The sequence below is a fragment of the Fibroporia radiculosa genome (genome assembly GCF_000313525.1).
Source record: "Fibroporia radiculosa TFFH 294 genomic supercontigs, scaffold3721, whole genome shotgun sequence".
Taxonomy (NCBI): domain Eukaryota; kingdom Fungi; phylum Basidiomycota; class Agaricomycetes; order Polyporales; family Fibroporiaceae; genus Fibroporia; species Fibroporia radiculosa.
The window spans coordinates 67,443-87,520 of record NW_012133392.1 but is presented as its reverse complement, the minus strand read 5'-3'; the positions used below and the strand labels follow the sequence as shown (position 1 = coordinate 87,520).

Below are 20,078 nucleotides of genomic sequence, written 5' to 3'. Positions count from 1 at the left end.
ATTCGCATGCAATTGCGCGAACGAATCGGATTTGAAAGCGCAGCGTGCCACATCTACGTGAAATTAGTTGATCAAATCCTTTGGGTTTCCAGATTGCGTCTCAAGGTTCGTTGGTGGTGCAATGTTCAGATAGCGTCGTCAGGGGTGGCTGCGCAGGGAGAATATGATGACGATGCGGCTGTCCGTCGACTGCAGTCGGTGGCTCCTCGGATGGTATTGCCGGGAGCTAATTACAGCACAATGTCGTTATAACGGGCTGGACTGAAATATTGATCAAGTATGAGCGCGAAAGCCTCATGTAGAGGAGCTGCGGCCCTCTATGATAGTGTCAGACCCCAGGGTGAGAAAGGCCCGGAGTTGATTGTGGTGAGCAGACTAAGGTCAAAGGAGGCACTGGTGATCATGAGGCTGATGTCGGATAGTTCGAGCGGGGCTGTACGTGGATGTGGGGTGGTATTTCACTGCAAATTCGACCGCAAGGTCTCACACGTTGGTAGCATCAGTCCGTCAATTGGCAAATGCGGCTTGGAGGGCAAAAGGTCTGTGTCATGCACGTGACCAGACGTTTCGTGCTCGGTGCGGCTCGACTGCGGCTGGGCCGACGATGGAAAGGCACAAAACACCACTGCACGCGAAAACATGGCCAGAAAGTATCCAGCCGAATGCTCCAAGCTTCCTTGCCATCAGACCCCTCGTCCAGTGAGACTGGCTACAATTTCACCAGTCCCTGTTGTCAATGATGTCATTGCAAATTCCTAATGACCTCCATCTCGACGCCATATAAAGTCCCTCCGTATCGTCACTCCCTCCCATCCCCCTCTTTCGTCTCTACCCACTCGCTGCCGTAAAACATGTCTCTCTCCAAAGTTTGTCCCTCCTTCACCCACAAGTCCGATGCGACTTATTCTAATTCTCCCCATAGCACCTCAATTCCGACAGCCTCATTAAAGCCTCTCAGGTACATAACTTGATTTTCTCGCTTCTTCCGCGTCTGACACCTGCCATCTTCCATAGGATCATCATCAAAAGCATAAGAAATTCGTTCACAGTTCCACTGGTCATGAGGCCACTCACCCCTATGGAGCGCGTTACGGCGTCCAGCCCATTCCCAAATACAAGCTCCCCTCCAAGGTCTGTTTTTCTTCGTTGGCTGAACTTTCGTTGTCCTTAGCTTGCTCCTTATTCCTCCCGCAGGGCACTGATGCCGAGGCTACTTATCAACTCATCCACGACGAACTCACCCTCGATGGCACCCCTACCTTGAATCTCGCGTCTTTTGTGCACACGTGGATGCCCAAGCAGGCAGACCAACTTATGCTTGAAAACATATCCAAAAACCTCATTGATCAGGATGAGTACCCTATGACCCGTGCGCCCCTGTTTCCTTAGGTACGACATGAGACTCATCTGTTAATTTGAATGTGTGACAGAGGTCATTCATACTCGATGTGTTTCCATCCTTGCCGACCTTTGGCACGCCCCCCGCGCCCAAAATGCAATCGGCACTGCGACCACCGGTTCATCTGAGGCCATTCAGCTGGGTGGTCTCGCTATGAAGCGTCGTTGGCAAGAAGCACGCAAGCAAGCGGGAAAATCGATTCATGAACCTGGCCCAAACATCATCATGGGTGCCAATGCCCAGGTCGCTCTGGAGAAATTTGCTCGCTACTTCGATGTTGAGATGCGCCTAGTGCCCATATCCGTGGAGAGTCATTACCGTCTCGATCCAAAGAAGGCAATGGAGTTCGTCGACGAAAATACAATCGGCGTGTATGTCATTCTCGGCAGTGAGTGTTGCATACAATTAGAAGACGTACATGTTCTCACACTTCGACAGGCACTTATACCGGTCATTATGAACCTGTGCAGGAGATGGCTGAACTCCTAGACGAGTACGAGCAGCGCACAGGGCACTCGGTTCCCATCCATGTTGACGCTGCATCCGGAGGATTTGTCGCACCCTTCGCAACACCCAAGCTTACCTGGGACTTCCGCATCCCTCGCGTCGTCTCAATCAACACGTCTGGACACAAATTCGGCTTATCTTATGTCGGCGTAGGCTGGGTGGTCTGGCGTTCAAAGGAATATCTGCCGAAGGATCTCATTTTTGAGCTGCACTACTTGGGCTCAGTCGAATACTCGTTTTCCTTGAACTTTTCTCGGCCGGCACACCCGATTATTGCCCAGTACTTCAATTTTGTACACCTCGGTTTCGAGGGATATCGTGCAGTTGCGCTCGCCGATATGCAGAACGCGCGGTTGTTGAGCCGCGCTCTTGAGAAGAGTAGACTGTTCAAGGTCCTCAGCGATATACACCGGCCTGTGGAAAGCACCTTGACCGCCGCTAAGCAAACAATTGGATTCGACGAGGGCAATATAGAGGTACGATCGTAGAGGTTGCATCCTGGAGTTTGACTGATTTTCACCATATACAGAACTACGTTCCAGGCTTGCCGGTAGTCGCTTTCCGTTTCTCAGACGAGTATCGGGAACAGAATCCGGACGTGCAGCAGCGCTGGGTTCAGACGTTGCTACGTGCGAAGGGCTGGATTGTCCCCAACTACGAGCTCGCTCCGGCTTTGGAAGACATGGACATTTTGCGTGTCGTTGTGCGCGAGAACCTGGGTGCAGTCATGATCGACCGGCTCGTCGCCGATATTGTGAGTGGTCTTTCGAGTAGAATTCGTGGCCGTCCTAACAAGTTTTATTTGCACAGATTGAAGTTGCAGAGGAGCTAGCGAAGCAAGACTCGCCGACACACGCCTTGAACATCCTTGGGTCTCGCAAAACTGTCGAGGGCCATCATGGCAAACTTGACGAAGGGTCCGGTAGCAAGTCGAGTGGAACGTATGCTAAGCAGTGCTGAGCGTTGTCGATACGTCGTGAAAAATCCGCTGAGCAGAACGATTAGTTGGCGCATGTACGTTAGTGCAGTTCGATGGATGAGATATATGTATGTTACCTTGTTGGAGAATTCTGTAAGTTTTATTCGAATTTTCCTTCGTACGTGGTGATTTCTCCTGCTCGTATGACTAGCTGGGTGTATGGAGTCCAGGGGTGTGTTCTACCTTTGAGCTTGGTTGTAAGTAATTTTCGGGTGATGACGATGACTCGGAATCGTGGTTAGCTTCCTGTATGTAATCATCATTCGAACAGGCGGCTTGCGGCTCTTTTGACCTTTCACTGTCGACCTAGGTGAGTCATCCCATGTCAAACATTGAGGGCTTTGGAATATTTCAAGTATATGCAGGGCCTCACTTGACTGTAATCTTAACTGGTGTTCAATGTAGCAGTATCAAGGAGTAAGCTATGTATATGGCCTAAATGCAATCGCAATCACAGCAACAGCAGGAACACGAAAATAGGCAGAGCATCTTATGCCACGACAACCTCAGACACCCGAAATGACAACTCGTCTACTTCAAGTTCTCCAGTCCCACCGCCCTTTGCATCTCCTACCGGAAGCGTCATGGCATTGGCTGCGTACACTTTTCCACCGTGTGTCCCATTGCCGTTGACGGGAGCCTCTTTGTGCGCATCGCCTTTGTCGCCGTTCACATGGCCATCCGATAGAGCAGAGTTGACCACCTCCTTCACTTTTCCGAAGACTACAACAAATACGGACATCAGCAGGGAGCGAAAACTGTGGAACGTATGCACACTTACAGGACGAACGCGAGCGGATGCTGGCACTCGGACCACGCAAACTAGCCGAGCTGACTTGACGTTGGGCACTACTGGCAGTGCCGACCACTTGTTGGATGTGAGGGCGAAGCTCAAACATGATGTCGCCGAGGGCAGTGAAGACAGGATTTGAGAGACAGTAAGTCTGCATCCCGGCGTACCCATATTTCCATACACCTTCGAAGGCTTGGAGCTCCTGGCGAACCTCTCGGAAGTCGATAGTACCAGGAAGCTGGGCTCGCAGACTGGTCTCCAGATCAGTGAACATCTCTGATGCTCTGTCGCCGGTGTACGTGGTCTTTTTAATAACGGGATTGGGAGAGCCGATGACCCTCAACTTGAGCCCGTCGGTATCGTTCTGGAGACACAGTGAAGTGTTCCAGGTAGAAGAGGATTTCGCACTGGTTACACGTTCGGTGAGTATTGTTACTGGCTATTCGGTTCAAAGTCTTACCTTCCACGCTGCAAGGCGGATGCAAATGTCATCTCGACCTCGACTTCTCCCCACACCTTAATGTCCAGAGACTTGGTCCGGGATCCCCTAGGAAGCTCCACATAGTTGCGCGTGAGACCTGCCAGAATGAATATTAGTCACGCACATCAGAACAAAACGGTGTGCACTTACAAGACACGGCATACGTTCCATTCGCGACATCGCCAGAGCCCTCGTGCTCATACTTCCAGCAGTCACGATGTTGCCAGGCATATTTCGAGAACCCATCATGCTCAGCGGGTACGGCGACCCACTTGCAGTCCTCTGAAGACTTCCATTCGTGCTTTGCCCAGGTCGTCAGTTCTAGCTTCCAGACGCCGTTGTGAATGCCGGAGAACTTGGGCACGACAGTCGTGAGCGCGTTGACACGTGCGAGGAGATGGAGCAGACGTTGTTCCATGAAGGCTGCGCGGGACACACAGACGGTGCCGTAAGAAATGCCCTTGGTAGCACGGACGACCCAGTCTGCGGAGTACTCGAGCTGCGTGGACGGAAGAGGGCGGAAGCTCGACATGCCGAGGATGGCAATCACAGGCTCCTGGGCGGTGGAGACATGTGCCCAGTTCTGACGAGTGATGGTCAACTTGGAGTAGACATGGAATGCGACGCTTGTCAGCGCGCACGAAGGGAGGGTGGAACCAAACGTCCAGATAGGGACGGTGTGGATGATGTGCAAGCCCCAGTGTGCCAAGTACGGTAGGTAGTGGCTCTTCAGATAGTGAACCGCGGCTTGCACCTTGTCGATGGGACGACGATCGTCCATCTGGAAGAGTCCCTCAAACGTCGAGAACTCGTGCAAAAACTGGGCATCTGATCGTGCGAAGCAATCAGCCAATCACGCTACATCTCAACTGGTTGGAAGACAGACGTACGTTTAAAGTCAAGAACGAGATGGACCAAGTGACGGTCTTGACAGTCGCCGTGCTCCTTGAAGACAGCTGTTTCTGCATACTTTGCAAGCCAGCTCTTGGAGACATCCAACTCCGCATGGGCGTACTTCTTCAATTCCACCTCGAACGCAAGGTGCCAACCTTCGAACGAGTAATTTTCACTCCTACATTGCGGTAATCACTGCTCAGTACCACGTCATCGAAAAAATACCAGAACACGAACTCGGACCACGGCTTCCAATTCTTGAGCGTCTTGATATGTCCGTGGTTCATGTGGACCCACACGATCGCCCGTCCATTGCTCAACAGGCGAACCGTCAATGGCTTGAACGACGCGGAAAAGAACTTCTCGTAGTGCCAGTGGGTCAACGCAGCACTGCGTTCGACCACCTTCGTCGAGGAGCCGATAGCCCAAAGGGAAGCAAAGAAAGCATTGATCGACGACTGTGAGATGGCTGAGACCTGGTCGAATCCAAACATGTTGCATCGCGTCATTCGCTCGACCCAAGCCGTGACCTTGGTGTTAGTACTCTGTGAGGTGATCGTCCAGTCCTCGGTGGCCTCATCCAGCCCTTCATCTATACTGTCCCCGTTTTCAATGGACAGGTGCCAGTTTTGCCAGCGAGCATCGAAGTGATAAATGACATGGAAGTCTATGCTCTCCAAGACATCGAGGTAGCTTGAGGTGAAAAACTCGAGGATACGAGTGCAGTAAGACAGCTCCAATTCGTTGGAGCTGTCGATATTGGGAAAAGAACAGAAGCGATGGTAAGGACGCGCCGCTGATAAAACAAAATGGTGTGAGTAAGAAACAATCCTTGTAAGCCTATTGGGGACGACAAACTAGTGAGATCGAGTTTGCAGCTGGTAACATGTCCGTCCGAGTTCTTCTCATGTACGATGTCGACTAGAATTGCAATTTCCCAGCCGCCATAGCGATACTGCGTTTCCCTGATACAGCCGTTGAATAATGATCAAGGGTAATATGAAAAAAGCACACTCACACGCTGAGGTCATCCGATTCGAAGAACAATATCTCGTCGATGGTGAAATATAGGATAGTCTCACGTGAGCAGACAGGCTGCACGCGAGGGGCCCCAAGGCGGACATGGAAGTGAAAGCCGGAATCAGCATGGAGCGACCAGGTACTCCGATACTCAGCGAGAATAGTGGACTTCCAGTCCACTGTCACATCTTCCGGGCTGTCGAGAGCCATTGCACACTTGAGCCAGACAGACGAAAGATACGTGTTGATCTTCTCGACATTAATGCCATGAATTTCTTGGACGTCCAAGGTTGGCGATCCCATGAGGGAGTAGTCGATGGTCAGACGGTAACGATCATCGTCGAAATCTGGCAGCGAGAAGAGAACGTGATTCCCGGCCTGGTGGAGGAAATTGAGATACTGGGACATAAAATGAACGAATGCATCTCTGCCGATGATAATGGCAGGCTTTGCCGAGATCATCTGTGCCTCTGAATACAAGATAATTAACTCATGCCTTAAAGCGATATAGGAAAAAGACCTACTGAGCAAATCGAGGACGATCAGCTGGATGAGATTTTGACCGTTCCCGATACTCGAGTCCTTGCCGCGTAGCTCGCGTGTGGAAAACCCTACGCGGAATGCAACTTCCACATCGGAGAGGATTTGCAAGCGATCCCTGTATAAGGCGTTAGGATGATCATGTAAACCGAGAAAAATCATTCCCACTTTTCGGCATAAGCCATGGTAGAAGATCTATTGTAGTCAAGACGGTAGTATCCTTTTGTGATGGTAAGGTGAAGGACAGCGTCGTGGTTACAGATAAATTCAAGCCGAGGCTTCCCAAAATTAGCTTGAAACATAGTGTGATGCCCTTTGATGTATGGATCGACGAAGGAAAAATCAGCTAGGGCATGGGAGTACTCTGCGGTATATGCATATGAGATTCGATGCAAAGACAAGCAATTGTAAGAGAGTACGTACTGAAATGCTCGCCGGGCTTGTCGGCGTTGTCGTGAGTTTTGACGCAGTCGAGAGCGTTTTCATAGAGCGCGGTAAGCTGCGCGTTCACATAATGAACGGCCTGGGGAGCGCAATTTTCACCAACACACATTCTGGATATTGCTATGAGAGATCAAAGGTGACAATCGAAAAGGGCAGAACTGCAGGAGAGGAATCGTCAAGATGAGGAGTACGAATGGACGAAGCTGGGGGAATTTTGCAAAGGTCTCTGCCACATTTATACACATGGCCTTGAGAAATTATCTATGTGTTGGCACTCTGGCTTCCATGCATTGGATTGACATTGGCGACGACTGACCAGCCAAGGCAACGGAAACAAGAAGGCACCGATATAATCCCAGGCCTAATCAAGGATCTTGAACAGAAGCGAACGAGGTTGTTGGACAGTACATCGGCGACAGGCCTTGGAACCTCAACCATGCGCATACCAATCTGTGTGGAGCGGTATGGGATCCGGCTTCCGCTCGTGCCCACGAGACAAAATGGCGAAAGGAAAGCCTACCGCGGAAAGCGACTACGACAGGCAGGTCCATAAACAGTCAGCGGACGCTGGGTGTGGCGGAAAGCGGGAGAATAGCGGCACTAGAGCCCGGTTACGAGACGAGATAATGCAAGGGTCCAGGCTAATTGGGCACTTTTGGCCAACAAGTCTTCATTCGGCATAACCGGTGAAAGCAGAAACCGGTCAAACTCCCAAACTCAATTGACATTGGCAGATGGACCCAGCAGGACTTCATGGAGTTGGAAATGGGGAGTGGGGTTGACGTCGGACTAGGCCAGGCTTCGATGCTAGTCTTGTATCGCCAATGTAGCGCGCGCTCATAAGGCCTATGAAGCCTGTATAGCAGTCCATAAATCCGAGGTCAGTCACTGCAGTCGGCGCAGTGAATGCCAGGGGAAACAACAGATTAAAACTATGCATCAACGAGGAGTTTGGAATGTGCAAGGTCAATATACACGACGGACGGTACGCATGCCATTAGGGACAGATGTCGAGTATATTTGAAATGAGGAGAATCGAAGGAGAAGCATTGGCTGCTGCGCGAGCTTGGATGGCGCAGGACCTAGGTTGGCAAATCGCCTTAGCGCTCAGATCCTAATGCAGACACAGGTCACTGGCCTTGTGAGCATGGTCCACTGTGCGCGGACAGAGCTCGTTCCAGTATCTTGTCATGGAATTTGCCTCTGTCAGTTACCTTTGAGTACAGAGAATTTCCTCTTGGACGTTGACGCTGTAGGACACATCCCGAATGGAGAGCAAAACCGATGCCAACATGTCAGCGCCGCATCCTATTGTTCACGCTCAAGAGGGAAATTGGTGAGTCTTTATGGTACAGAGCTCAACGTAGCTGTCCGCAAGATGCTCACATAACTAGTATCTAAGCAAATAATCAGGAGCTGTGGGACCTGCCAAGCAAGACGTTCCACACAGCAGATTTTATCGATATTTGATGCGTCTTCTCGAGGAGAAAGGGGAACTCCAGCATTCAAGGACTAGAGTGTAAGTTTTATTCCACCATGGAGCAACGAATGTGCAGCATCGAATGGGATGAAAATAGATGAGAGTGAACTGCGAGAACATTTGTGAGAGCCTGGCTCTAGATACTCATACAGTGTTGTGTGCGCACGTAGTTTTGCGCAATTTTTAGCGATTTTTGAGACCATAGATCGCTTATGCGGACGAAAATTGAGTCATTCGAAACCATCCAGATCCGAACGCGAACATTTGAAGTACCAAAATCGCGCGAACACAAAGGCTAAAAACTGATGATTTTTGGATCTGAGCTCTATAATGGAGATATGAGTCGGGGTCCGAATGGCGCTTGATGGCGCCCGCATGAACGAACGCGGCGCACGTGAGACAATGACCTCGCGCCGTTCCTCAGTGCAACGGTCGACGTCGTGCGCACAGTGCATTATGGGGGGTCCGAACCTGGAAGTATTCAAGTTTGCTTTCTATCTCTTCATTCCAATTGCCATGATGGTGCATTTCGGAGACCCCGACTGGTATGGCCGCCATGTCGTCTCGGTATGTTTTCTTTGCTTTCGCCTCTTCTTCCTGCGCGCAGAACTAACATCGGCCCGGTTGACACAACTTCCTCTGTTTCAGTACAAGGACAGAATATTTCCTTCGGATGAACGCATAGTAACGGTGCGCTGTTAATCGAGAGTTTCTAGGCTCAAAAGTCATAATTCAGCATTGGACTAGAACTTGCCCACCGAAAAGAGTGCCCTCAAGGATGAATTAGCCAAAATCAGAGCACGCAAAGCAGAGAGAAAACTGGAGAAGCAGCGGGAAGACGCCCCAGCTGCGAGTGCAAACGAACACCTGATTTAAGCTTCCAGAGATGCTTGTGCCGTGATCTGTTCAGTCAGTCATACTATATCTTTCCCGATGGATACTGACGATTCTATTTCTAGAACAACCTCTCGCATACTCTGGTCTCTGTCCGTTTCACTCATTTGTACTCTATAGACCACCATTCACCATCGCACACCACGTCCCATGCTCCCTCGGATTTCAGCTGTCTTTCAGCGATGTCTCGATATTCCTCTATCTCTTTCAGAGATATTTTGAACCCGCCGCAAACTATAAATACGACAGATTTTGGCTCTCCAGTTGCGGTGCGTGAAACCAGCTTATTAAATAGGGCTGGTGAATATGCAGGAGTCAAAGTGGTCGAGCATGCGAGTTCGACCATCATCTTGTGCTCCTCTTTTCGAATGGTTGGTGCCCAGCCATAATTAGAATATTCAATCATGAGCAACCTGTGCAAGGGTATATTGAGATGTTGACGCACCTGAAAACTGTACTGCTGCTAACATTGCGAATTCATCCGATACACATACACTACGGATTCCCCCTTCTCGATCCAGCGCCATTCTTACTACGCCTGGCGCAGGAGAGGATGCCCCCAGAGACGAGGCACGCGACGTGAGGACTGGCAGATGGGCCACTTTCACCCCATGCGAAGCAATATGCTTGATCTCAGCTTCATTCGGGATCATATCCGTCGCGGGAGGCATGGTTGAATTTAGGGCGAGAGATTGATGGAAGCAATTGGATCCATGAGTTTCCAGCGTGATCAACGGCACTGCGTGAACCAGGTGAGTATATAGAACACGAAAACAAGAGTCAATAGCTGACCATCATCCCAACCGACAGATTTACAGCCATGCATCACTCCTCCGGCCAGCCCACCACCGCCAACGCTACAGAATATAGCGTCAGGCTTAGTACCTTTGGGTAGCTGATGCACAATCTCTGAAATCATTGACCCATGTCCCTCCCACAGGAGAGGATCATCATAGGCAGGTACCATGACGCTGCAGAAGAATGTATGCACAAGGTCAGTGCGGCCGCGGGTACATCCAGAAACAGCGAATCGTCCTTGGTATGAGAAACACATACGCGTTGGGATCTGTCTTGACCATCTCCTCAGCCTTCTTCAAGGCCTGCAAGTAGCACTTTCCCTCTATCACGACCTCAGCGCATTCCTTCTCAAAGAATTCGAGCACCGAGCTGCTCGCTCCTTCTGGAAGGAACACCTTGCATCGCACACTCAGTGTATTGGCAGCGCAAGCTGCTGCGAGGCCTGCGTTTCCCCCGGAGGCAATAACGAGGCGTACACCACGGCCGTGTGTGCGTATCGCGTGCTGAATGAAGTGCGAGATGCCGCGGAACTTGAAAGAGTGCGAAGGGTGCAAATTCTAACGCAGTCCACAGCGCGAGGGCGACAAATGCGTCAGCTCGTCAGTATCACGTCACTGTTCCCATGCTCACCTCCAATTTGAGATATATATTGCATCCAAGCCGCGAGGAGATGTGTGGAGAGAACAGCAAAGGTGTCTCCCTCCACAGCGTGTCTGCGCCTGCTACTATAACGGACATTTCTCGTGGATTATGGAAGGCGTTCTGACGATAATGATCCCGAGTCGCGCTCTGGGTCGACTGGATGCCCGAGACTGCCGACGTCTTCGATCTTCGAGACTTTATATCTGGAGCTGGCTAGCTGCAGTCAACTCAGTTAAGATCACTGATCGTGGGCGCCTGCCTAGTAATTTGTGAATGAGTAATACTCGGCATGCAACGGAAATTTGCGGGTTTGCTCCCGTTTACCCTGACTATCGCGCGTTGAGATCGAGGCCGAGAGAGATGCTTAGAATTTGGCTTGCTGGACCGACGCTGGACTATGTATAGGACGTGGGTGCTGTATGTTGCACTGCAACGCGCGCCACGTGATTGGGTGTGTCCAGGTTGTGTAGCCGAAGTTGCTCCGACGCAGTACTTGCGATCGTCGACTCCGTCGTCGCGGGTACAAGCTCATGTCACAGCTCCGACCATCGCTGGCAGCCGCCGTCTGCACCTCATGCAGAACCTTTCGGTTCCTTTTTTCATCTTCATCAATAGCCAGAGTGCTCATGTGGCCTTGATATCCGGCTGCCGCGGTCCGCCATCTTTGAATAAATAAATCACCTTCGGACTGTGTTCGTGTAACCCTCGGATTCCGCAGCCATGCGCTTCAATGACGGTTTCTGGCTCCTCAAGAACGGCGTAAAGGGCCATTTTGGCCTCCAGGTTGTGCAGGCTACTCCGAATGGCGACGGCTACGATTTACAGGTCTCAACGAAACTCATCCGTCATCGCGGCGATACGCTTGCTGGTGTGCACAGTTAAAATATGTATGTCTGCCCCCTCTTCTGAGCGCCATGTTCACTTTTAGGACCCGTCTTGAGCATCCGAGTGCACTCACCCACCGACGGAATTATTGGAGTAAAGATTGATCACTTCAGGCATATCGACCCGACCCCCAACTTTCCCCTCTTCCCAGACGACCCCCCAATTCCGTCCGCAGCACTCACCCAGGGCACAGATTCTTGGTCGCTGACAGCAGGCGACTTAACGGCTGACATTACGCAGAATCCGTACACTGTCACGTTCCGATCACCCTCGCGGACGCTTACTTCCGCGGGATTCAAGCATCAGGCAGTATATGATGTCCCATACAAATGGACCATACGAAGTGCCGCGAACAGCTCTTGCCTTGCTACAGACTTAAGCTCAAACCCTCGACCAGAGCCGACGCCCGACACGGTGCGCTATGTACACTCCGAGCTGAATCTTTCTCCCGGTGAGCTCGTATATGGGCTGGGGGAGCAGTTTGGCGCATTCGTGAAGAATGGTAAGTTCTCTTTTCCCTTATGTAAATTGCCTGGGTGCATTCGTGAACTTCAGGTCAGTCTGTGAGTATCTGGAATCAAGATGGAGGTACCTCGAGTGAGCAGGCGTATAAATGTGTTCCTTTCTACATCACCAATCGGGGTTACGGTGTTTTCATAAATCATCCTGGTGAGGTGGAAGTTGAAGTAGGTAGTGAGAAGGTCAGTAGAGTCGGCGTGAGTGTAGCTGGTGAAAGTCTGGAATATTTCGTCATATACGGCGCTACTCCACTAGAGGTGTGTTTCGAGCTTTCATGCAACCCCGCGGTTGATTCCATTCCACATTCCGGCGCCAGATTCTCGATCGGTATACTCGTATGACGGGTCGCCCAGCGTGAGCCCCATTGAACTTCATGTCAGCATCATCAGACACCGTTTTGGAGTAGGTTGCTGCCAACATGGACATTCGGACTTTGGCTGTCTACATCCTTCCTGACTTCGTATGATGAGAAGACCGTGTCTAGTTTCCTGCAGGGTATGCAAGAACGAAGCTGCCCCGTACGCGTGTTTCATTTAGATTGCTTTTGGATGAAACAGTATGAGTGGTGGGTCGCAGCAATAGCGCACACACAATAGTCGGTTTACTTATTCGTTCGCCCAAGGTGTTCGTTTACCTTCGACCCGGACAGTTTCCCCAACCCGAGGGCGTACTTGGAAGAGATAAAACGCAAATACAGCGTCAAAATCTGCGTCTGGAGTGAGTTGTCGACGATCCCAGCTATCTTTGGCTTACCTCAGTGATCACAGTCAATCCCTACATTTCTCAACTTTCTCCAATCTTCCAGGAGGCAGTAAAGGGAGGGTATCTTATCAAAAGGAAAGATGGAACACCCTGGCAGTATGTTTCTCCAGATCCCATCATTTTTTGAGCTGATACAACGATGTTGAAGATGGGACCTCTGGCAGCCCGGTCTAGGTGTTGTCGATATCACGAATCCAGCAGCGCGGAAATGGTACGAGGATAAGCTTGATGCTCTTATTGACCTAGGGGTGGACACATTCAAGGTTTTTCTGTTTCTCTTGAATCACAAGCACGCCAATACTGAATACATATGAATTTTCCATGCGTATTTTTACACAGACGGACTTCGGAGAGCGTATTCCTCACGCTTCAGTAGTCTTCCACGACGGTTCTGATGCCATGCGAATGCACAACGCTTATTCACTTATTTATAATGAACTGGTTTTCTCGGTGCTTGAGCGCCGTTTTGGGAACGGTGAAGCGGTTGTTTTTGCGCGATCTGCAACAGCTGGTGGGCAGAGGTACATTCGGGTCTCTCCATCGAGATGACTTCCACTGAACTGTCGAACTATAGATTCCCAGTGGTAAGTGGACATAGACAAAAAATCAGCTATATGGTGTTCAGCCTCCTCGTCTGTAGCATTGGGGAGGCGATTGCGAATCTACCTTTGAAGCCATGGCCGAAACGTTGCGAGGAGGTCTGAGTCTGACTGCCTCTGGATTTGCCTTCACGTCGCATGATATAGGAGGATTTGAGGTATGATTCGAGCATCAACTGCGTCATGTCCTGAAGCTGAATATGATCCATACGTAGGGCCACCCACCGCCGGAAATCTACCATCGCTGGGTTGCGTATGGTCTCTTCTCATCTCACTCCCGCCTGCACGGCTCCATGTCTTACCGCGTTCCTTGGCACTACGGAGAAGAAGCAGCGGTTTATATGGCCCACTTCCTTGATGCAAAGAGTAGGCTTATGCCATACTTGTATAATCTGGTGAGTCTTACTACAACATAGAGTTGAGTACGGACTGAAGTACTTACAAATATCTAGGCCATCCAAGCGCGGATCAGGGGCCATCCTCTCCAACGTGCCATGTTCCTAGAGTTCATGGCCGATCGAACCACCCACTACCTAGACCGACAGTACATGCTCGGCCCATCATTACTGGTCGCTCCCGTATTCGTCCCGCAAGGCGAGGATACAGAGTATTATATCCCCGCAGGACGCTGGACATCATTTTTCCATCCGAATCGCACAGTGGATGGTCCGACATGGGTCCGGGAGGCTGTCCCGCTGAACGAAATTCCAGTCTGGGTGCGGCCAGGAACGGTGCTGTGCCTGGGACCAAGAGGAGTAGGTCGGCCAGACTATGACTATGCACGTGGGCTGGAGGTGCAGGTTTACGAGTTAGCAGACGGACAGACAGTTCAGTCCGATGTACCAGCTGGAAATGGGGCCACTATTGCCGGGACGGTGCGTGCTGAGAGGAGAGGAAGTGAGATAGTTGTGAGCGTAGCTGCCGGTAACCTTGGTCTAGCAACTGTCAGGGCGTACACTGGCGGACAAGAAGTGAAGGCAGATATTTCCGATGGTCAAATGGAAGTCGCTCTCAAATTATGATCTGATCAATTCTGAATGTATTTGGCTGCTGAAAGCCCTGTATTCGTACGTAGCTATCGTGTCTCCCAGAGCTTCAAACTGTACTATTTGTGCATGAAACTATGCCGGATCGCTCATATTGATGGAGGAATTGGAGTAAAGCCTATTGTTCTAATCCATTTACAGGCTACTTAGGAAGATGTAAGAGGTCAAATACATAGAGCTAATTGCTGGGAAGTATCTGAAGAGTGCCTGATAATCTTCCAATGAATGGAAGATTCTACACAGAAGATCCCACCAGCAAATGGGATATACAGGCAGATCACTATCAGACCAATGTAATATAGGCCATCTTAGTTGAACGATGAATTCCGTTCGTATCTCATCAAGCTCGCTCAACCGTAGAGTTCATTCGTCGAAAGAACGAACGCCACAATCCCACAATTGCGAAACCAAAGGCATGCGACCAATCACAGTGACCAAAGGCAAGTGAGGATCTGGGTACGAAGGGAGATTTGGCATTATTCCTCGTCGTGAAGCTCTTTCCAGACTTGCTCGGTCTTCTGCCGCCGTACTTTGGCGCCCTCTCGGTTCTTGGAAGTGCGCTCGACACGCTACATCCATAACATTCAAAATATGAGGCAGGACAGACTAGCCATACCTTGAGCTCACCTCCTTCCTGAGACACATATTCAGATCGAGTTTAATTTGGTTGCACCCACCCGTCCACTTTGCCCAGCTGTCGCCGTGACAATTCTCTAGTGCCTGGATGAACTCTTTGCAAACTGCACAGAGAACGGCATCAACAAAAAGCCACGCATGCCATTTGGTACCGCATGAAAGCTCCGCGATACGCACCAATGCGTTTGTCAGCCTGAGAAAGTTGTGGGTGCATTTCGCTACTTGGTTGATACGACGCCCTGTCAGCAACGCCGGCGTCGTCTACCAGACGTAGACACCCAAGAGAGATGAGAACGAAGCGACAATATTGAGACGTGGATGAGAAATATCCTGACCGAGACTCCCAAGACAGAGATGTCCGATTCCGACCGACACACGTGATCCGTCGCGCTATAAGTACGTCGCGGGCGCGGCGCCGTTCGCGTCAAATTCGTCTCACATTCCCCTTCACTGCCATCCCCATGTCCAAATTCACCCAGCAACCCACAGACGATATCTGTATCGCGACCATCCGTGCGCTCGCCGCGGATGTTGTTGGCAAGGCGAACTCTGGCCATCCCGGTACGTGCGCCCCCCCGGCGGTCGATTACCCCGCGTACTGATCGTCTCGTATAGGTGCTCCAATGGGAATGGCGCCCGTTTCGCATGTGCTGTTCTCCCGGTATGCACGGTTACATTGCCTATAGTGTATTCCATGTACCGATCTTGCATTCGGTAGTTTTTTTAATGCGAACCCCAAGAACTCAAAGTGGTACAACCGCGATCGATTTGTTCTATCGAACGGGTAGGTTTCCGATACAAGTCGCGTTTCGTCGTCGATTGCTGATTTTGTTTATGCAGACATGCGTGCGTCGTTTTATATTGTAACGCACCTGCACAGCTCACTATGATCATAGCTGTGCGCTGCAATACATCCTACTCCATTTGATGGGGTATAAGTTGTCTATGGACGATCTTAAGCAGTTCCGCCAGCTGAACTCCTTAACGCCTGGCCACCCCGAGGCTGGACATACCGATGGCATTGAGGTCACTACAGGACCACTTGGCCAAGGATTCGCAAATGCTGTCGGTTTGGGAATTGCCCAAGCCCATATGGCTGCAACCTTTAACAAGGATGGATTCGATCTGGTCAACAACTACACATATGGTGAGTAGCGTGCATATTGATACAGAGGTGGGGCCTGACCTGAGGGCAGTGTTCACGGGTGATGGATGTTTAATGGAGGGTGTTGCCAGTGAAGCCGCCAGTTTGGCTGGCCACTTGCAGCTAGGAAACTTAATTTACGTCAGTCAACAATTCCCTAACAAATTGTATTCTACTCACAACCTTTGAATAGTTCTATGATGACAACCGTGAGATCATGGCTATTTTCCTATGAGTACCACTAAGATGGGATTTAGACATCTCTATCGATGGCGACACTGCTGTTGCGTTTACTGAAAATGTCGAACAGCGCTTCCTTTCCTATGGTTGGCAAGTTCTCCACGTCGATGATGGTGACCAGTGAGTCGGTCGTTCATAATGTGCAGAGTTTATCAAACATGTCAACAGTGACCTAGAGGGAATTTACAATGCCATCGTCGAAGCGCAAAAGGTGAAGAACAAGCCTACCTTAATCCGCCTCAGAACCACGATAGGCTACGGCTCCAAGCAGCAAGGCACTCACGGGGTCCATGGTGCTCGTATGTGATTTTTACATCTCTACCTCCTGAGCCGAACTTAACTTGAATCATCCGTAGCTTTGAAGGCGGATGACATCCAGGCCTTGAAGACCAAATTCGGCCTCCCTGCTGATCAGTCATTTTACGTCCCAACAGAGACCTACAAAGTTTACGGGGAGATTGCAATCCGTGGCGCAGCGCTCGAGAAGAAGTGGGATGCACTTCTCGCCTCTTACGGCCAGAAATATCCCAAAGAGTATGCAGAACTCACTCGGCGTATTGCCGGCAAACTGCCTGATGGTTGGGAGAAGTCGTTGCCAACGTACACTGCGTCAGATGCGGCCCAGGCGTCCCGCAAACTGTCAGAGATTGTGCTCACTGCTATCACCCCAGTTCTTCCGGAATTGATGGGCGGTTCTGCTGACCTCACGGGCAGTAACTTGACGAGGACGAAGGCCATGGTAGACTTCCAGCCCGAGAGTACAGGTCTCGGAAACTACAAGGGAACGTACATTCGATTCGGTGTCCGTGAGCACGGTATGGGTGCTATCGCGAACGGCATGCACGCATACGGCGGTGTTACTCCTTTCGTTGCGACGTTCATGGTAGGCGCATAGCGACGACTGCGTGGGTACTTGCGGCTGATGAGTGTCATAGAACTTTGTGTCGTATGCTGCAGGTGCAGTCAGGCTGTCGGCATTGAGCAAACACCAGGTCATCTGGGTTGGTGCGTCATGACTCTGTGGCAGCCACCTCTTGCCTTCACTGAATATTCGCTTCCATAGCTACCCACGATTCTATTGGTCTTGGTGAGGACGGACCCACCCATCAGCCTATAGAAACTGCTGCGCATTTCCGTGCGACCCCAAACCTCGACTTCTGGCGTCCAGCTGACGGCAATGAAACCTCTGCCGCATATTACGTCGCCCTGACACGCAGGGAAACTCCTTCTATCTTGTCGCTTTCGCGTCAGAACCTCCCGAACCTTGAGGCCTCCTCGATTGAGCGCGCGGCCAAGGGGGGATATGTTGTACATGAGGAACAGAGCGAGGACTTGACTATTGTCAGCTGCGGCAGTGAAGTCAGTATTGCTCTAGAAGCCGCTTCTCTCCTGAAGGCGCAGGGCGTCAAGACGCGGGTCGTCAGTCTTCCGTGCTGGTCCATCTTCGACTCACAGCCTGCGGAGTATCGCCTGAGCGTGCTCAGGAGCGGCGCGCCTATTCTATCCGTCGAAGCTCTCTCGGTAAATTCATTCTTCACAATGGCGAGGCTAAATTATCATGACTTACCATGACTTTCTAGACATTCGGCTGGCAGAAGTACAGCCATGAGGTAAGAAATGTCTCCTCTGCTCACAAGTCGCATGTGTACTCATAGATGTCTGTAGCAATTTGGTCTTTTCGGCTGGGGTGCGTCTGGCCCGTACCAGAAGGTGTATGAGAAGTTCGGAATCACTGGTCCTAGTAAGTGTTCGGATGAGTTCCGGGTTCTTTCAGGTTGGGTATTCAAACACTTCTGTAGACCTTGCGGCCGTGGGCAAGAAGATTGTCGCCTTCTACAAGCAAAAGGGAGGAGAGGTTATTTCGCCCCTGGTCAAGGCGATTTGAGGTTACTGAATTTTGTGCCTGCGAAAAATTAGAAACTACTGTACAAGAGCGGTGTAAAGAGGTGTATTAACATGTACCCAAGGGAGCAGACAATAGAAGTTCTTCATCTTACTCATGTGGTGATAGCATGCGATCATTTTACGTCTATCAGACGGGCTTCTCGCAGTAGTCCGTCATCACTGAGTGCGGCTTTCTCCGCTGAGTGCGCGGGGGGGGCCACGGACGATATTTCATTAGGAAAAATGTACGCAGTGTGAAGGACGTGTCTGAATCGGCGAACTTCTATTTCCTCTCAATAACCATGTTCTCCCAAGCCTTCCTCTCGAGGTCTTCCTTCTCCACGCTCTCTACATGAGGCTTGAGGTAGCGGACGTCCTAACATGACCCATGAGGACGAGCGAAATGGGGCCGGGGATGCAAGAAACGAACCTCCTCAGCCTTTATCCACTGGTCTTTGGGAAGGATGTCGTGGAGAACACTGCAGTGCGACGCGCGCTTCAGGCGGAACTGGCGGTCGTAATGCTCGCGCGGGGTCAGACGCGTGAGGGCCTGCAGTTGGAAACTCAGAACGCATGCAAGAGGTATATGTGTGCAATCGTACTGACCCGCTGAACGTCATCGCGCTCCTCGACGACTGCGCGCGGACCAGGAGAATGAGCCAGAGTCGCGAGTGAGTGTGAGGGGCAGCAAAAGACACGCACGGAGGTCGTCATATTTGTAGCCCATTTTCCTGTACCCGGAGAGGTCGGCATACCAGTTGGCGACGGGCTTGACCCATCTGTAGAGGGTCCTGTTCTTGGTGATGAAGGGCGCGAGCGAGAGACCGAGGGGGCCACCGACCATGGCGAGGATGTGTCTATAGAGTGGAGTACAGTAACTTTGCAATGCGCGCTGTCGGGCGTCGCGGGTCGTGACGAGCCTGCCCGGTGTTTGGCTCTGTGTGCGATCAGTGGCGGCCGCTTGATCGCCCGATTTGGGAGTGATCAGAGCCTGCTATAAAACTTGAGCACGTTCATTCTGCGTTTCTTTATCCATCCATCCATCCATCCCCCGCCCCCTCGACACACCCAGCTCGCCCACAATGTCTGTCAAGGAGCGCACCTACATCATGGTCAAGGTGCGCTCGCGCGGGGGCGGAGGCGTGTGTGCGCGCCCGGCTGACCGCCTTGCGTTTTCCAGCCCGACGGTGTCCAGCGCGGGCTCGTGGGCAACATCATCGGCCGCTTTGAGCAGCGCGGCTTCAAGCTCATCGCGCTCAAGCTCGTCCACGCGACGCCCGAGCACCTCGAGAAGCGTGAGTGGTGGTGTCCGTCCTTGTCGCGCAGAGGTCCTGACGGAGATCGGCGCGGAACAGACTACGCCGACCTGAAAGGCAAGCCCTTCTTCCCCGGCCTGATCAAGTACATGGCCTCTGGCCCTGTCGTCGCCATGGTCTGGGAGGGCCTCGACGCCGTGAAGACCGGCCGTGTCATGCTCGGCGCGACGAACCCT

The 20,078-nt window shown here is 51.4% G+C and overlaps 7 protein-coding genes across 7 annotated transcripts; 3 read left to right on the top strand and 4 right to left on the bottom strand.

The window, feature by feature from the left end:
• Positions 1 to 851: 851 nt before the first annotated feature.
• FIBRA_04992 (uncharacterized protein) lies at positions 852 to 2,866 on the top strand (the record flags this gene model as incomplete). The annotated part of the gene is made up of 8 exons (XM_012326771.1): positions 852 to 866; positions 923 to 958; positions 1,015 to 1,131; positions 1,195 to 1,369; positions 1,431 to 1,787; positions 1,838 to 2,382; positions 2,436 to 2,660; positions 2,717 to 2,866. The coding sequence occupies 8 exons, from the start codon at positions 852 to 854 to the stop codon at positions 2,864 to 2,866; spliced, it is 1,620 nt and encodes a 539-aa protein (XP_012182161.1).
• Positions 2,867 to 3,375: 509 nt separating this feature from the next.
• FIBRA_04991 (uncharacterized protein) lies at positions 3,376 to 7,166 on the bottom strand (the record flags this gene model as incomplete). Its single annotated transcript, XM_012326770.1, has 11 exons — positions 3,376 to 3,608; positions 3,667 to 4,085; positions 4,139 to 4,256; positions 4,310 to 4,987; positions 5,050 to 5,231; positions 5,291 to 5,849; positions 5,912 to 6,018; positions 6,072 to 6,543; positions 6,598 to 6,731; positions 6,782 to 6,977; positions 7,037 to 7,166. The coding sequence occupies 11 exons, from the start codon at positions 7,164 to 7,166 to the stop codon at positions 3,376 to 3,378; spliced, it is 3,228 nt and encodes a 1,075-aa protein (XP_012182160.1).
• Positions 7,167 to 9,534: 2,368 nt separating this feature from the next.
• On the bottom strand, positions 9,535 to 10,967 carry FIBRA_04990 (uncharacterized protein; the record flags this gene model as incomplete). The annotated part of the gene is made up of 5 exons (XM_012326769.1): positions 9,535 to 9,844; positions 9,900 to 10,170; positions 10,224 to 10,402; positions 10,488 to 10,786; positions 10,860 to 10,967. The coding sequence occupies 5 exons, from the start codon at positions 10,965 to 10,967 to the stop codon at positions 9,535 to 9,537; spliced, it is 1,167 nt and encodes a 388-aa protein (XP_012182159.1).
• A 624-nt stretch (positions 10,968 to 11,591) lies between these two features.
• On the top strand, positions 11,592 to 14,658 carry FIBRA_04989 (uncharacterized protein; the record flags this gene model as incomplete). The annotated part of the gene is made up of 13 exons (XM_012326768.1): positions 11,592 to 11,739; positions 11,800 to 12,258; positions 12,312 to 12,532; positions 12,592 to 12,629; positions 12,682 to 12,840; positions 12,898 to 12,992; positions 13,043 to 13,133; positions 13,186 to 13,300; positions 13,377 to 13,558; positions 13,612 to 13,621; positions 13,678 to 13,794; positions 13,852 to 14,031; positions 14,089 to 14,658. The coding sequence occupies 13 exons, from the start codon at positions 11,592 to 11,594 to the stop codon at positions 14,656 to 14,658; spliced, it is 2,385 nt and encodes a 794-aa protein (XP_012182158.1).
• Positions 14,659 to 15,158: 500 nt separating this feature from the next.
• FIBRA_04988 (uncharacterized protein) lies at positions 15,159 to 15,532 on the bottom strand (the record flags this gene model as incomplete). The annotated part of the gene is made up of 3 exons (XM_012326767.1): positions 15,159 to 15,251; positions 15,310 to 15,422; positions 15,496 to 15,532. The coding sequence occupies 3 exons, from the start codon at positions 15,530 to 15,532 to the stop codon at positions 15,159 to 15,161; spliced, it is 243 nt and encodes an 80-aa protein (XP_012182157.1).
• A 247-nt stretch (positions 15,533 to 15,779) lies between these two features.
• FIBRA_04987 (uncharacterized protein) lies at positions 15,780 to 18,587 on the top strand (the record flags this gene model as incomplete). Its single annotated transcript, XM_012326766.1, has 15 exons — positions 15,780 to 15,879; positions 15,934 to 15,979; positions 16,037 to 16,102; positions 16,159 to 16,164; positions 16,215 to 16,465; positions 16,515 to 16,603; positions 16,656 to 16,671; positions 16,720 to 16,822; positions 16,871 to 17,001; positions 17,059 to 17,585; positions 17,638 to 17,707; positions 17,766 to 18,223; positions 18,283 to 18,312; positions 18,368 to 18,443; positions 18,502 to 18,587. The coding sequence occupies 15 exons, from the start codon at positions 15,780 to 15,782 to the stop codon at positions 18,585 to 18,587; spliced, it is 2,055 nt and encodes a 684-aa protein (XP_012182156.1).
• A 282-nt stretch (positions 18,588 to 18,869) lies between these two features.
• On the bottom strand, positions 18,870 to 19,430 carry FIBRA_04986 (uncharacterized protein; the record flags this gene model as incomplete). The annotated part of the gene is made up of 4 exons (XM_012326765.1): positions 18,870 to 18,962; positions 19,017 to 19,136; positions 19,193 to 19,221; positions 19,289 to 19,430. The coding sequence occupies 4 exons, from the start codon at positions 19,428 to 19,430 to the stop codon at positions 18,870 to 18,872; spliced, it is 384 nt and encodes a 127-aa protein (XP_012182155.1).
• Positions 19,431 to 20,078: the final 648 nt, after the last annotated feature.